At 35.7% G+C, this 15665-nt stretch overlaps 1 protein-coding gene across 1 annotated transcript in view; it reads left to right on the forward strand.

The window, feature by feature from the left end:
- Window positions 1–15665, forward strand: part of LOC113065656 (cadherin-11-like) — a 69183-nt gene that overhangs the window by 17149 nt on the left and 36369 nt on the right. Inside the window, exons 3-4 of the mRNA XM_026237099.1 lie at window positions 11330–11624; window positions 11780–11899. Of these exons, the coding sequence (XP_026092884.1) occupies window positions 11330–11624; window positions 11780–11899 (415 nt within the window). The remainder of the gene's footprint in view (window positions 1–11329; window positions 11625–11779; window positions 11900–15665) is intronic.

Raw genomic sequence — 15665 nt, forward strand, 5'->3', positions numbered from 1 at the left:
TACACACAGCTTCAATGGAGGGACTGAGAGCTCTCAGACTACATCTAAAATATCTTAGACTGTGTCCCGAAGATGAACGGAGGTCTTACGTGTTTGGAACAACATGAGGGTGATTCATTAATGACACAATTTTCATTTTTGGGTGAACTATCCCTTTAACTTCTTGAGAAGTCAAAAGCTGCTTGTTTGTAAGAAACAAATCCTTCTTCCATTCCTTTATACGCCACTAATTGTTTTACATTCATTTCGGCCCAAAACAAAACTTTCAATGAAGATAGATTGCGTATGGCCTTGATAAAGCCTAGGCTACATGAAGAGAATTTGCATGACAAACGTCGCCCTATCTAATCTTTCAGTTTGCACAGTTGCATCTTTTTTATCGTATAAAGCCATTGATGTCACTTTTTTTTACATTGTTTTTGACTGTGCAGTGATTTTTACTGCGACTTAGTGGAGATTGCACCTCATTTGGAGCTGACTGAACTTAGCCTTGTGCGAGCAGAACAAAGTGTTTTTGTGTGATACTTGTGCTTTTTCCACCTGCAACACATGATGCTGCTTTTTGTCTAGTGTGCAATGTATACTATTGTAGTATTAATTCATATTTTATAGCTTTTTTATGATTTTAATTTTATTTTAAGTTTTAGTGATTTTGTCAAGTGATTTTTTCTTTAATGAATGAATTTAATGCACGATGCATTACACCCCTGGCTCTTAATGCATTGTGTTTCCTCCTAAATTTACAAAGAATACACAGAGACTATAAGAATCTATAGTCCTATAGTGACTATATCACTATAGGAAACAGATATGTACACAGAACACATGTTGTCCAGGAACTGTATTGCTCTGCTTACAGACCGTGTGTTGAATCTGACCACATGCTAAGATTGGCTTCAGCTCTGCTCATGGTCTAGTGATGGGCAGGCTTACTGCCTACACTTCAATTATGACCCTCAGCTTCACACACACACACACACACACACACACACACACACAGCAAAGAGCTGCCAAAAGCTTCCAAAAGTGCCAGGCCTGAGAAAACATTCATAAACCCAGCACTACTAGCTCAGGGCCGCCAGAACTATCTCTAACTTTCCCTCCTCAGTAATAGCTCAAGCTAAACAGTAACCTGCCAACTAATGGCAGGATGACAGAATGCACACTGCCTCCTTCAGCACTAGTATTCAGAGTTTTAATCTCAGATGTGTTCAAAATTGCATAATGATATATTACTCTTTTTTTCTAAATACAGAAAGATTACTTGCCAAAATGTGCAGTATAAAGGCACTAAATCCAATAAAGTAAAGTGTTCAACTCGACCATTTACGACCTTCTTCTGGTGTGTATACTTTCAAGACAAACTGCAACTAGTCAAACTAGCAACTGCAATGCAGTTTTAATTATTAAGAAAATGATAAATTAATAATCACTCAGAAACTAAAAAAGGAAATATATATATATATATATATTATTTTTTTTTTTTTTCAGTAAGGTTCTAGTGATAAGTAATAATTAAATAAATGTATTTTAAAATGTATAAATTATTGATTAATTAAAACCATTCAATAAATAATTTAGTAATTCTCTTTTTATTTATTTACATCTATTGCTATATTTTTTATTCTGATGATTATTCTACAGCATCAAGAAACATTACAGAAACAACATCAGAAAACACGTAATAAAAATATAATAATAATTATTAAAAAAATATTAAGAAAAAATCCAATCATCCGGCAGATTATTTTATTTATATTATTTTATATTATTTATTTGTATTAAATTGCCATATAGTATAATATAAATGGTCTTCTTATTATTATTTTAAAAATGCATCAATATTGTTCAAAAAAGGTTTTAAAATAAAATTTCAAATGATTCTGCAAGACACATGAAGCTTGATACTGTATTTTTTATTGCTTTATTTTAGTTTTGTGTTATTATCTTATTACAAAGTATCAATAAAAATAAGAGAATCTGTTTAAAAAAATGTTTAAAAAAATGTTTAAATAAAATACACATTTAAAAAATATAATAACAAATGATTCTACAAGACACGATGCATCTCAGACTAGCAGCTGCAATCAGATAATCAGCAAATGAAAGAGAAGGCCAAGACAGGGGAACGTGTGTGCAGAAAGAAACATCACAAACTGCTGCCCACGTCTGCTCAACCACTGTCTCATCCAGATTCTTCAGCTCGCTTTTCCATTCTGTGCAAAATGAGCACAAGCTCTTATTCGGTGTTGTTCGGTGACATGTTGTCAGCAGCTAAAGCGCCATGATTTTACCGTGGGTACAGGGTGTTATTAGGCATGACGTGAAGTGGCGGCAACAGCAATCTGATGAAAGACACCAAAGAAGACTCGAAGTGAAATGTAATGGAATAAAAACAACTCTTCAACCAAATCATACACTGCGTGAGTCTAATCTCAGGCAATTGTCAAGCAATTGTTTTTTTTGTTTTGTTTTTTGTGATAGTTGTTTCTTAGTCCCTTGTTTGCCCTGAACAGTCAAACTGCCTGCTGTTCTTCAGAAAAATCCTTCAGGACCCATAAATTCATTGGTTTTCAAGCATCTTTTGTTTATTTGAAACCTTTCCAGCAATGACTGTATGATTTTAAGATCCTTCTTTTCACACGGAGGACAACTGAGGGACTCATACGCAACTATTACAAAAGTATTTATGTATTACTCATTTGTGCATTGTTTTTATCTTTATTATTTATTTTGTCAAATTAATAATTTGATTTTATCCATCCATCCATGCATCTATCTATTATTTATTATTTAATTATTATTTAATTATTTTATGAATTAATTTACAGAGCAAATGTGCCAGTGATGGTAAAAAAAGAAAAAAAAGAAAAAACTTTACCAATTACATAATTTTTGCATTTCATTTGAAAATGCAAGTCAGAACACGTACACTTTTGCGAACCTTTCCCGTTTCACTTCTGTATTGTGATCTATTATTTCAACAGGGAAAATTGTAGGATGGAGCTTTTTGATGAGTTGCGCACAATAAGACCAGACCAGTGAATAGGGTCCATTTTGACTTTAAATAAGTGCACGTCTGTGTTAGTGTGCATGTTTTGACTGGTTAGAGTAATAGGCAGTGAATGCGCTTTGACATCATGCTCATGCTGTGTTCTGAAACTCACACACGCGTGAACGCAGACCGCTCAGCCCGCGGCTTCATGTAGCTCACCACAGAGAGAGAGAAAGAGAGGCTCCTCTAAGCTGCTCTTTGATGCCGTGCTCTTTTCCTCGTCTGACACACACCAATGTTTGCTTTACTGCCTCCCAAAATCAACCAAGCGTGCCTCCTGTGCGACCCCCTCAGGACAGGAAGTCTCTCTGACTGCAGGAAGTGTAAATCTTTCCCACTTCACATCACTCGGGGCTGAATTTGTCTTAAGCTCCGCGCTCTTAGGAATTCAAGGATGAATTCCCTGAAGTTCAGAGAACATTTGTCAGTGTGTGGGGTTTGAGACCACTGTCAGCGGGTTTGCAAATATATTACAAAAGCTCCAATCTTCCGAAATGAAACAAGGAGGAATATTGAATTGTTTTCTGTCTGTCACGGCGGTTGCTTGTCAGATCGTAAGGTACCACCAATGAGATTTTGAATAAAAGCCAAGGTAGGCTGTGTGTGACATCACAGTGTGTATTTTATGTCTTTTTATATTAAGACAGCTCACAATGGGCGGCATTTTATACTTATCAGTCACGTCACGTAGTGACATCCTCATTGATATGTGAAATTGAAATGTTGCTGCACAAACTCAAGCAAGATTTTGGCTAATGTTAGCAATATTTTGCCTGTAAAAAACAAAAACAAAAACAAAAAGGAAATTATGTCTGAAGTGAAAGAGAAATTGTGGACTGTTCATTTATCAGAGCATGCTCAATATGGGCAAAAGTATTGGGACACCTGACCATTACATCAACAGACATCATGAATACATAGACATTATAATGAGTTTAGTCCCCCTTTTGCAGTTAATGACAGCCTCCACTCTTCTGGGAAAGCTTTTCGGAAGATTTTAGAGTTTTTCTGTGGTAATTTTCTTTCTTGGTCTTGCCGCTCTGACTGGTGCTAATATCTATTAGAGCTGATTTTGAGACCTACTCAGATGCTTTGTTCTGTGTTATTCTCTCTTTCTTTCTTCAGAAGAGCGACGACTCCTCTGCCTCTCAGTGTCACACATGCATGCTCTCTCTCTGAGTACAAATGGCTTCAGAGTGCATTAAAGAAAAGCACTCGGCGTACCTCAGAGCTCTTATTATGATCAAAAGCCTTCATGCCTCTCAAATTTTCAACCAACCAGTGGATGTTACGAGTGTCTCAGGCAGTGTTCACAATACCATACTATCACTCTGTAAAGGTTTTACAGAAAAAATAAATATATTTTACAGATTTTTCCTTGTTTCAATTATGATATTTTATTTGCATTTTACAGTTTTTGTTTGGCAGCCGTAGTCAATTACCATTTTTTACGGGACTTACTATTATTATTTTTTTTACAGTGCATGCAATGCTGAAGAGCAGCTAATGTATCCAATAGCATAACAACAGTTCAGCTGTTTTCAAAATACTGTTGTTTCCAGAAACATGCTACTTTTCTCATCTAGTAGTAATTTGTGTGACAAAATGCCACATTGCTGGTTTTTAATGTCACGTTGTATTGTGCACACATCTTTTACAGTCTAGCGAGCTGAGGAAATAATGAAACACTCTCCCTCAAGTCTCCCTTTCAAGCCACTTTAGGAAATTCAGAGTTGTTCAGATCGTTTATGTAAATTACTACATTTTTAAAGTGTTTACAACACTCTTTAAAGGGGGGGGGGGGGGGGTGAAATGCTCGTTTTCACTCAATATCCTGTTAATCTTGAGTACCTATAGAGTAGTAGTGCATCCTTCATATCTCCAAAAAGTCTTTAGTTTTGTTATATTTATAAGAGAAAAATAGTCTGTGCGATTTTTCTCGGAAAAAACACAAGCGGCTGTAGGCGTGACGTGTGGGCGGAGCTAAAGAATCACGAGCGCGAGTAGGCTTTTACGTTGAGAGTGGTTGGAAGTTGTGACTTTATCCATCATAAACCATCATACAAAACAAACCATGGCTAACAGTCAGATTCAGCGTATATTTATGATCCAGAATCAGATCCAGAGGCTGAAACTGAACGAGAGCAGCAGCAGCAACGACTACAACAGCGTCTATGTGGTATGTACTGAAACTGTATATATTTGATTATGTAACCCCTCTCTCCCGGGTCCTTTCTGATGCTCCGAGCACTCGCTCCGAGCGGGGCTCGAACCCAGGTCTCCTCTAACAAGGAGGCTAAATGGCTACAGCCACTAGCGTCTGTTGCTAGTGCGTCTCTTGAGATCGGGGAGGTTTACCTGCACAGCCACTACTCGCTGGCCTCCGTTACACTTAGCGGTTTTGGAAAATGACTAAGTTCCACTTTATGTCGTCTTTTTTTTTCTTTAACGGTGTACAAGAGGTTTACTTGATGTGCTTACGCGCTGATAGCTAAGTTAACAATACAGAGATATTTTAAGCAGTTTTACTCACCGCCTGAGGTTCCAACACACGATCGTGACCCTTTTTCGTTGGGACTGCATTATCCTTAAGAAATAAACGATAAGCAAATCCGTCGTCAAACTGGACCTTGTTTGTAAAACAAGCATCTTCGAAATGCAGGGAACAAATACAAACACTTGCACAACTCCGTTGATGCTCTGTAAAAATAAACTCCGTCCACTGGTCCCTTAATGTTTTTTTTTTTTTTTTTTGTAATCTGTGCAGGGTTGTCTTGCCCTCGCAACCAAAAACACACTTCTTTTGTGACATTTCGCGACGCTCTCGCTCTGATCAGTGAATGTCTCCACTCTGCTATACGGGAGCGCACGCTCTTCCGGGAGAAGTGCCATATAAGGAAATTCCGCTCCATCTAACGTCACACAGAGCCATACTCGAAAAAAAACTTTCCCAAACTTGTGACAAACTGGAAGGAGTATTTTTGTTTCAAACGTACAACTTAATTTTTGAAACTTTGTCCATGTTTAGCATGGGAATCCAACTCTTTAACAGTGTAAAAAACTCAGTATGCATGAAATAGCATTTCACCCCCCCCCCCCCCCCCCCTTAAATGTCAACCTACAGTATGCAATGAATTACTTGAGTTCTGTGTGCGTGCATGTGCACATTAAACATTAAAAAACTTTTTTTGTTGTTTTTTAATTGATTTGTTAGTAATGTACACTATACCATTTTAAACTGTAGGGTTAATAAGAAGAAATTGTACTTTTATTCTACACGGACACATTAAATTGATCTAAAGTGACAGTAAAGACATTTATAATATTACATTATAATAATTTGAATTAATGCTGTTCTTTTAAACTTTTTTTAACCTGGATCTTGGAAAAAATTTATCACAGTTTTCACAAAAATACGCATAAGCACAACTGTTTTCAACATTGATAATTAAAGATGATTCTTGAGCATCAAATCAGCATATTAGAATGATTTCTGAAGAATCATGCAAGACTGGAGTAATGATGCTGAAAATTCAGCTTTACAGCAATGGAATAAATTACTTTTTCAAATCTGTTCAGATAGAAAATAGTTATTTTAAGTTGTAATATTATTTTACAATATTTTCTGTATTTTTTGTTCAAATAAATGCAGCCTTGATGAGCATCAGACACATCCTTCAAGGACATTTAAAAAGTCTTCTCAATAGCATTTAAAAAGTTATTGTCATATTTTTTTTAACATCAACTAATTACTTTTCCATAGACTATGCTGCAAGCCATTATAAACAAGCCATTTTATTGTGTAATTTGAGCTAAAATATAGGTTTAAATTTTTTGTCTTTGCTCATTCAGAACTATACTTTTACAAACACACACATATATATATATATATATTTTTTAATAGCATTGCAAACATAGCACCTGTGTGAATTAATGCAGGGCTGTTCCTTCAGCGACTATGTGTTCCACTGGAGAATGAGTGTTAATATGGGATTATGAATCCATGTTCTTACCTCACTTATTTAAAACATTCTGACAGCTTGTGCACTCGTACTCTGCTATGGCTGAGCGCTGCCATCTCTGAATATACAGCTCCGGTCTGACGTATGCAAATGCATCTGTCTGTGTGTGTCTGTGTGTTTGTGTGTATTATGGTATTTTCAGAGCTAATTTGTAGATTTAAATATACATGCTGTCAGATGCACAGCAGTACAGTGCTGGTGTTTATGAGGTGATGAGAGAAAATGCACATGATAATGAGGGATGATCAATGCACAGATCGCTAAATCCAGACGGGTCCAGCAATGCATGTATTTCTACAGTATATATTTATGTGTGTGTGTTTCTGCAAGAAAAAAATGGCTAATAAAAACTTAAATAATAATGAATAATAAGAATAGAATAGAAAATAATAGAAAATAGCAAACAGATTAGAATAGTTAATAAAAACTTAAATAATAATGAATAATAAGAATAGAATAGAAAATAATAGAAAATAGCAAACAGATTAGAATAGTTAAGCCAAAAAAGCACTTTAAGCACAATTAATTTATTGTTTTATAGTTTTATTGTTTTTAATAGCATTGTTTTTTTTTTGTTTTTTTTTATTACAGTTGATCATTTCCTAGTATATGTGCACCACAGGGCTGGCTGTATGTCTGTACTTGCTGTATATTTGTGCCGGATTGAGGATGTGGGAATGTGTTTGACGCCATGGTAGTTTAGAGTCTAATAAGTACAGAGAAGTGGGTTGGAGAGAGTCAAAGAATTGAAAAAGAAAGGAACAAGACTGAAAGGTGTCACTGTTTAAGACTAAAAGCAGGGGTAAGAGGTTTTAGACGCAGGAGGAAAGAACCTAAGAGCTCCTTTAATCGCAGGCTCCCTCAACCCACTTCAGTTTCCCAGCATGCCGAGCGTTAGTCTGATCACAGGATGGGAAACCACTGCAAAGTCTTCTTCTGACCACACACACACTCCTTCTGTACTAAAGTACTACTCCAAAAACTGTGAGAACAAGACAAAGATAAGAAGACCAGACTGAAGGATGAATAATCAGCTCACTTTCTCTCTCGCACACTGACCCAGCTTAGAAATAATAACTTAATTCCTGTTAAACTCTCCTCTCACACACTTACAGATGCAGACAAAGACGGAATATGAGCTGTCGAAAACGTGCGGGCTACATAAGACTGGAAGATGGATGGATAAACATGACAGAGGGGTGTTAGATGAGGGTTACCCAGATGGACAAACAGAAAGAAAGAGAGAGGGAGAGAGAGAAACAGATGGACAAAGAAGCAAACAGCTGAGAGGAGAACATGAGGAAAAAACAGATGGACATGTAGACTACCATTATGTGTGTGTGTGTGTGTGTGTAGGTGAAGGGGAGATCCAGTGAATGTTGCTTCAATCTACATTAGTTTACAGCTTTTTGTAAGTAGCCTGTAATGTCAGACTAAGCATAGCAGTGCCACTACATTTGTTCAATACTGTGACCGTAATTCAGCTTTATTTTATTATTTATTTTATGTGTAATGTAATGTTATGTTTTATGTGTTATGTTGTTGTTGTTTTTTTCTTTTTTTGAAGACTGCTTGAACCAGATAATATTGAAGGCTGTTTCCACCACTGAATAAAAAATAATTGACTTTTTATCTTAGAATTCTGACTTAATAACACAATTGGGAGTTAGCTCAGAATTGGGAGAAATAAATCCACAAATATAAGTCTTCCCCCCCGCCTCAGATTTGGATTTTATAACTCGCAATTGCAAGTTTAAATCCTGCAATTTTGACGGTATATATTGATAACTGTGAGATGTAAAGTCAGAATAACGAGATATAAAAAGTCAGTTCAGACTCAATTCTGACTTTATATCTCACAATTTGAGGAAAAAGTCAAATGATTGTGTTTTATTTTTATTTATGTTAAATTTGTAAAAAAAAAAAAAAAAAAAAAAAAGATCAGCAATTAAGTAATATAATAATTATTAATAAATAATTAAGTTATATTTGACCATTAATTAATTAATCATTATTTTTATATGATTAATTTAATATTAATTTAAAGTTTTCATTTCATCTGAAGTAATAACCATAATTTGTCCAGCAACAATAAGCCATTGTAAAAGATAATAAAATATATATATAATAATAATAATATAATAATTTTTTTTATTAACCATTCATTCGCAGCTTAAAAATTCAAATGATAGTTTTAAATGTGTGCTTTATATGAAATAATTTGTTTATTTAGTTAATGCTACTGCTTTTAAAGTTTGAGAATTCTGCTAGTCAAATAGAGAGAACAATCAAAAACGTCTTTTGTATGAAGCCTTGAAAAAAATCTGATTAACTGTAGTGAATCAGTTTGTTTTTACAGGTTATACAAATGAACCAATTCAATAAAGGATTCAGTGATTCTTTTGTGTCCATGTTGTGTCAGTGAAGTTCTTAAGCAGTTTAGGTCTTTTTTTCCCGGGGTAAATGTGTGTGTGTGTGTGTGTGTGTGTGTGTCTGTGTGTGTCTGTGTATGTGTATATATAATATCAACCAAGATTTTTTATGTCATTGAATCATTATTTAATCAGACTGCCAAGAGTTAAAATGATTTTCTGGATTAAAAATGCTAAATAACTATTTTTTTTCATTATTTATTTGGAGGGATGACAGGCTGTGTTTGGTTATGCGTATCATATTTAAATTTAAAGTAGACTGCGGTGTTCAGTGAACACTGTGCAGCTTGTATTCTGTTCTGTTCTTTGTAGCCAAAGCATGTTTGGTTTTACAGGTTTATTTGACACATTTATGTTCATGTTCCTCACAGTTTCCTGTGACCTTATTGGTCGGCTGAGCTAATGAATTTTCTGCCTGGCCAATCATCAACCCCCTATCAGTCCAAAAACACCTGGAGTTACTCGTATCAGGCACACTGGATATCTGGATAGTGAGGTCTTTTTAGCCCCTGGTGTAAGGTGCCCTTTCACAGTGATCCTGGATCAGTCTGTCTGCCCAGAGCTCAACTAGAGCAATTATGACTTTGTCAGAAAGTATTAAAAGGCAAATGCTTTTTTATTAGTACTGGCTGCAAAAACGAGGAAGCCATTAGTTTATTACGGACAGTTTTTCACAATATCATTTTTTTATACTCTGATATTAAATTTGTGTGGTTTGGCCTTAGAGGATCTCAGTTACAGAAAACTACAAACACATCTCATTACCTCATGAGTTATTTATTCACATGGAACCAGTCTGTCTCTTGAGTCATTATCTTCACGGGATGTTTTTAGAGAAGAATATTAGCCAAGTGAGAAAATAGCATTAGATTTGGTAACACCTGCTGTAGTGCCTGTGAATAAAATGCATTATAAATTTAGGGAATATTGCTCTTCATATCTCAAAGTCTACTTTAGATCTATCTGCCATCTTTCAGGTATGCAGCAAAGATTTATGAATATACTGTATACGTGTATATGGCTTAAGAAATTTGTTTAAAAGTTTTGGTTTGGTAAGATTTCTGTTATGTTTTTTAAAGAAGTCTCTCATGCTGACCAAGGCTGAATTTTATTGATCAAAAATACAGAAAAAAAATAATTTTTAAAGCATATTTTAAATTGTAAGTTATTCTTGTGATGCAAAGCTTTTTCTGTTTTGCAGATTTGCTACTTAAGAAATATAAGATTATTATCGATTTCCAAAAATGTTTATTATTATTTTATTTTATGGAAACCATGATACATGTTGATACCTTTGATCAATTTAATGCATCTTTGCTGAATAAAATTATTATTATTATTATTTAATCATACAGATCACAAACTTTTCGACAGTACAGTATATATGCTAACAGTAACAGAGAGACTTGATTATAATATTTAATCTAATACAAGTCTGAATGTTCAATCACCCCTAATATTAAATGACAGCATGCAAAAAAAAAAAAAAAAAAAAACAGATCATATAAATATTAATATGAATGAATCACTTACATTGACACTTACACTTTATATGGTAATTCATTAAGCAGAGAGGAATAATATGTTTTTTAAATAAATGAATTACGATAAAGTATACTGATAAGCTGGTCTTCAACCAAATTATAAGAATTTACTACATTATATAGCCTATCATAGAAAGTAAAAGCAGTTGGAATACAATACATACAGCATTATAAGTGCCTATAATGTGCATAGAGACTTCTAAGAAATGGAATTTGTTGATTTTGAGATTTTTTTTTACATATTTTGTGTTTTCTATCATTTATGCATTCCTCCAGCTTCATTCGAGTGTGGACAGGGGTGATGGACGAACCAAATACATATTAAAAGGTGAGGGGGCTGGTTCGGTGTTCGTTATTGACAGCAGAACAGGGAACATCCACGTCACCAAACCCCTAGACCGTGAGGAAAAGGACCAATACCGCCTTATCGCCACGGCAACAGACCGGCAGACCGGCCGAGCCCTGGAGCCTTCATCCCAGTTCATCATCCGTGTGCAAGACATCAATGACAACCCACCGGTGTTCCAGGACGGCCCTTACAGCGCCACCGTGCCTGAGATGGCCAACATCGGTACTGCGCTTGACTGCACACACGCAAATGCTCTCTGACTGCTGTCAGCTCGGTTTGGGAGAAAAGACGGAAGGTCACATGCTCATTGAACCTTGACTTTGTCAAAACTACCTTTTATTTCATCTCTCTCTCTCTCTTTCTTTCTCTTTCCCTAGGCACATCGGTTATTCAAGTGACAGCCACAGATGCTGATGATCCAACGTATGGGAGTAGTGCCAAACTCGTGTATTCAGTGGTTCAAGGCCAGCAGTACTTCACCGTGGACCCACAGTCAGGTATGTGTTCAGTTTTATTCTTTATGATTAGAAATGCAACATTTATATTATGTCTCTCAAGGTTAGTTTATAAAAGGCACGTTTTACGTACAGCTTGCACCAGCTCAAACCCTCTTTTAGCATTAAAGGCACAATATGAAAGATTTTTTGATTAAAGTATCCGAAAACCACTAGAACAGTGTAATATATTTTGCTGACTTGTGTACTTACATTATCCCAAATGTTTCCAAGAATGTTTAATGTCATAAACCCTCGATTTCCAGTTTTATTTATTATAATACATGGAAATACCAAAGACGCTTTAATATGTTATGCGTGACGAATGCACAGAGTAGCATTATAACACAACTTTCAACACACTCAAGTGTATCTGGTATAAAACAGCATTGCTTTTACCCCACATACACATGAAGTGGTCGGCTGTGGGTCGCACCCGTCTCTCTTTAGCAGTCGCTCATGTGGCCTCATTTCACTTCCATGGCTTTCAGCTCCACCCTGCTTCATACTACAGTGATGGTAATTAATCTTTAATATATTATTAGTGCTCGAGTCCCGCTGGATTGCATCGGCTGTGGGGATGAAGATAACAATTCCCATGATTCCACACTCAATCACAGCATCATCAAACTGTGCCTTTTTACTTTGTTTGTTTTGAATAGTATGTGTAGCGGTGAAAATGACATATTGTGCCTTTAAAGGTTATACAGTATATTATATTGACAGCAAGTGGTTGAAATGGGTACTGCAGTCATAATTCAAAATATTGGAGGGTTAGTTTCTCACACTCTACCTCCTCAGATTCATGCGGGTTGCTAGGTTGAGTACACACAATAGGAACAAACACATCTGACAATGAAAGGTTTACAGTAGCAAGTTGACATGGCAAATGTTTTCTTTGACGGCAGCTTGGCGGAGGAGGCAACCTGCACCACATTTTTTAGAAAAACATTCGTTTTTAGACAAAATTACCCGTTCTGTGTGAATGGCTTCATATGTTGTGTTTTCTACCAACTGGCAACCTGGGGTGTTGAATACTATTGGGTAAATTAGCAGCGGGTGAAATCACACAGACCAAAACAAATAAATAGACATTACGGCATGGAGCGCACACTTCATAGTAGTGGCTGTAGCATTGTTTTTCTGAGAAACAAGTATGTGCACTTTGTATGTTTTCTTAAATATCTGCAAACATATTTTTATGCTTTAGTACATTCAAAAAATGACATACAACTCCTTTACTAAACACTACTTAAACGCGCAGTATGGAATTTTTGGCCACCAGGGGTCACTCAATCAAAATAATAACATAAGACGTACTTTGATGACGTCGGGAAATAGCGTAAGGAGTTGTTGTTCATTGGAACACGCGCTCTGTAACTCCCTATCATTCCTCACTCATTCTAACTTAGTATTTTGACAATCACGTCTTTTCGAAAGGAGAGATATAGACGGTTTCAACGGCAACAACATAAACAAACGTTACTGCGCATGAGCGCTTTTGTGGACCTAACTTAACTTTCGGTAGACTTCCAAATAGAATCAATAGCAGCAGCCAAGTCCCTCTAGAATCTTCTAGTAGCTGTGCGTGCAAACTGCCATCGTTAATCTTGCAGAGACGGCGAGCTTGAGCGGGGAGTTCTTTGGCGTGAGTGAGCAGGAGTAAGTATTCTGATTAATTATTTTGTATAGTATTTTAAAATGTAACGCCAGTACGCCATATTAAGTTAATTGCGACAGAGAGGCAAGTGGTTATGACGCAATCGTTAGCCTATTTTTTACAAAAACTGTTTCTACGGGGCCATAATGTAACAGAGAAGGTAATGGAGCCCTTTATACATTGTCGTGTAACTTTAGAAATAAACAATGGACAAACGGAGTCTTTAAACGCCTCAGATGTAAAGTTATTCGCTGTCAAAGTGACGCCAAAATGAATGGGAGTCAATGGGAATGCTAAAGCAAGTGAAGTTCTTCTACAAGATGGCAGCCCCCAGCCGACTTCAACATCCGGTCGACTTCCTTGCCGCCTGGTATTTGGCGGTTCCGCAGGAAGTTAGATAAACTAGAGGGGTCAAAGTTTATATGACGCCATAGACGGGCGACAAAACGGAAATAAAGAAACGTGCCGTGTCTTCTAATTAAACTATAATTTTCTCCGGATTTGAAAGTTCGTGGAAAATGTCGGGATGATGTAAGTACACAACTAAAAAATATATATAACATAGATATAGTGATTTCTGCTATTTTTAAAGCATACAAATTACATATTACGCCTTTAAGTAGGGCCACGTAGTGGAACATTAGCGATGAAAAGGCATGGATTTATTTTTGCGGCTAACCTTATTGCCTATGCATTTGTAGGAGTGTCTCTTTAAGACTCAAAATTCATGGGAGCAAATAATTTAAAGGAATGGATCAAGGTGATTTACTAAAGTTTGCGGTAGTCAGTTTACTGGTATTTGTGCCATTATTCAATGCCCCCCCCCCCCCAAAAAAAGTTTTATTTGCGCCTGTTTTGTTAGTAGATTGCATGTACGTACATGATTATCATCGGCTCTTGTTTGCGACCCTGCTCTTATGTGTTCTGCTTTTGGTAGATTGCATTGCTCATTGAAAAGCTCTTGCTGTGTCTGTGTTCTTTAATTTGCGCATTTTCGGTAGATCACCAGCAGAAGTTTCCACTCACATTGTCAGTTTCGTGGGATTTCACTTCCACATTAATTTGCTCTGTTTAGTACATCTGGCTTAAAACAATTTAAATGTACAAAAAAATCACAAAAAAAGGTCTAATATTTGTGTAAAAAAAAAAAAAAAAAAAAAAAAAAATTCCACCCTCATTTTCACTCTGTGAAAAACAGTTTCAAAGGATGTTTCCACTTGCAGTAACAATGTTTATCACACCTGACCCACACCCCCTCTTTTACAGCATGTCATGTGTTTTGACACTGGAGATGGCAAGTGCTGTGATAGAGCTGTATATGTTTGAGCCTGAGGCAGAAGAAATTGAACAATGCAATGCAACCACAAAAATTGCAACATTCTGTTTCAATGTGTTCATTGCTTTAGCTTGCTTAATTTCCAGTATATCAGTTTAAAAGTACCATGATTACTTGTTATTTTATTCGCAATAAAAATTCAAATCTGGCCATTTCAGAAGAGTAGAAAATAATAATTCATGTTTTTTACTGTTAGTTAGTTTTGAGTTCTGAAACTTGCAGTATTTTGTTGCTGTAAAGTAACCTCTTATAAGTATGAAGAACATTTTGGTTCTATATTGCATAACCCCCTTAAGTAAAGTTTTTTTTTTTATTTAGTACAAAGCATGTTTGGCTGTGGTCCAACAACAGCATTAGACACATGCACTCAGCTCATTTTTTTCTTTTATTTTTAAGATTATGAATATTGACTAGATTCTGTTCTACTCAATTTTTTAGGTTTCAGCACAAAAGAATGATCCATTTTTACTAAATTTACTAGAAATATTAAATATTGAGTTGTTTTTTATAAAATGTTTTGTCCATTAAGAATGTAGTTTTCTTTACAAAAAAAAAAAAAAAATATATATATATATATATATATATATATATATATATATATATATATATATATTTATTTGAAGTGTGTGTGTGTGTGTGTGTGTGTGTGTGTTACCATTCAGAAGTGTCGGAGCAGTAAGGTTACATTTTTTTCTTTTTTCCAAAAGAGACCGGAAATTATGGCATAGGAAAAATATTTTTGATTGGCTTGTGTTTTTCAGTTCATTCTGATT

The sequence above is a fragment of the Carassius auratus genome, chromosome 48, assembly GCF_003368295.1.
Source record: "Carassius auratus strain Wakin chromosome 48, ASM336829v1, whole genome shotgun sequence".
Classification (NCBI taxonomy): Eukaryota; Metazoa; Chordata; class Actinopteri; order Cypriniformes; family Cyprinidae; genus Carassius; species Carassius auratus.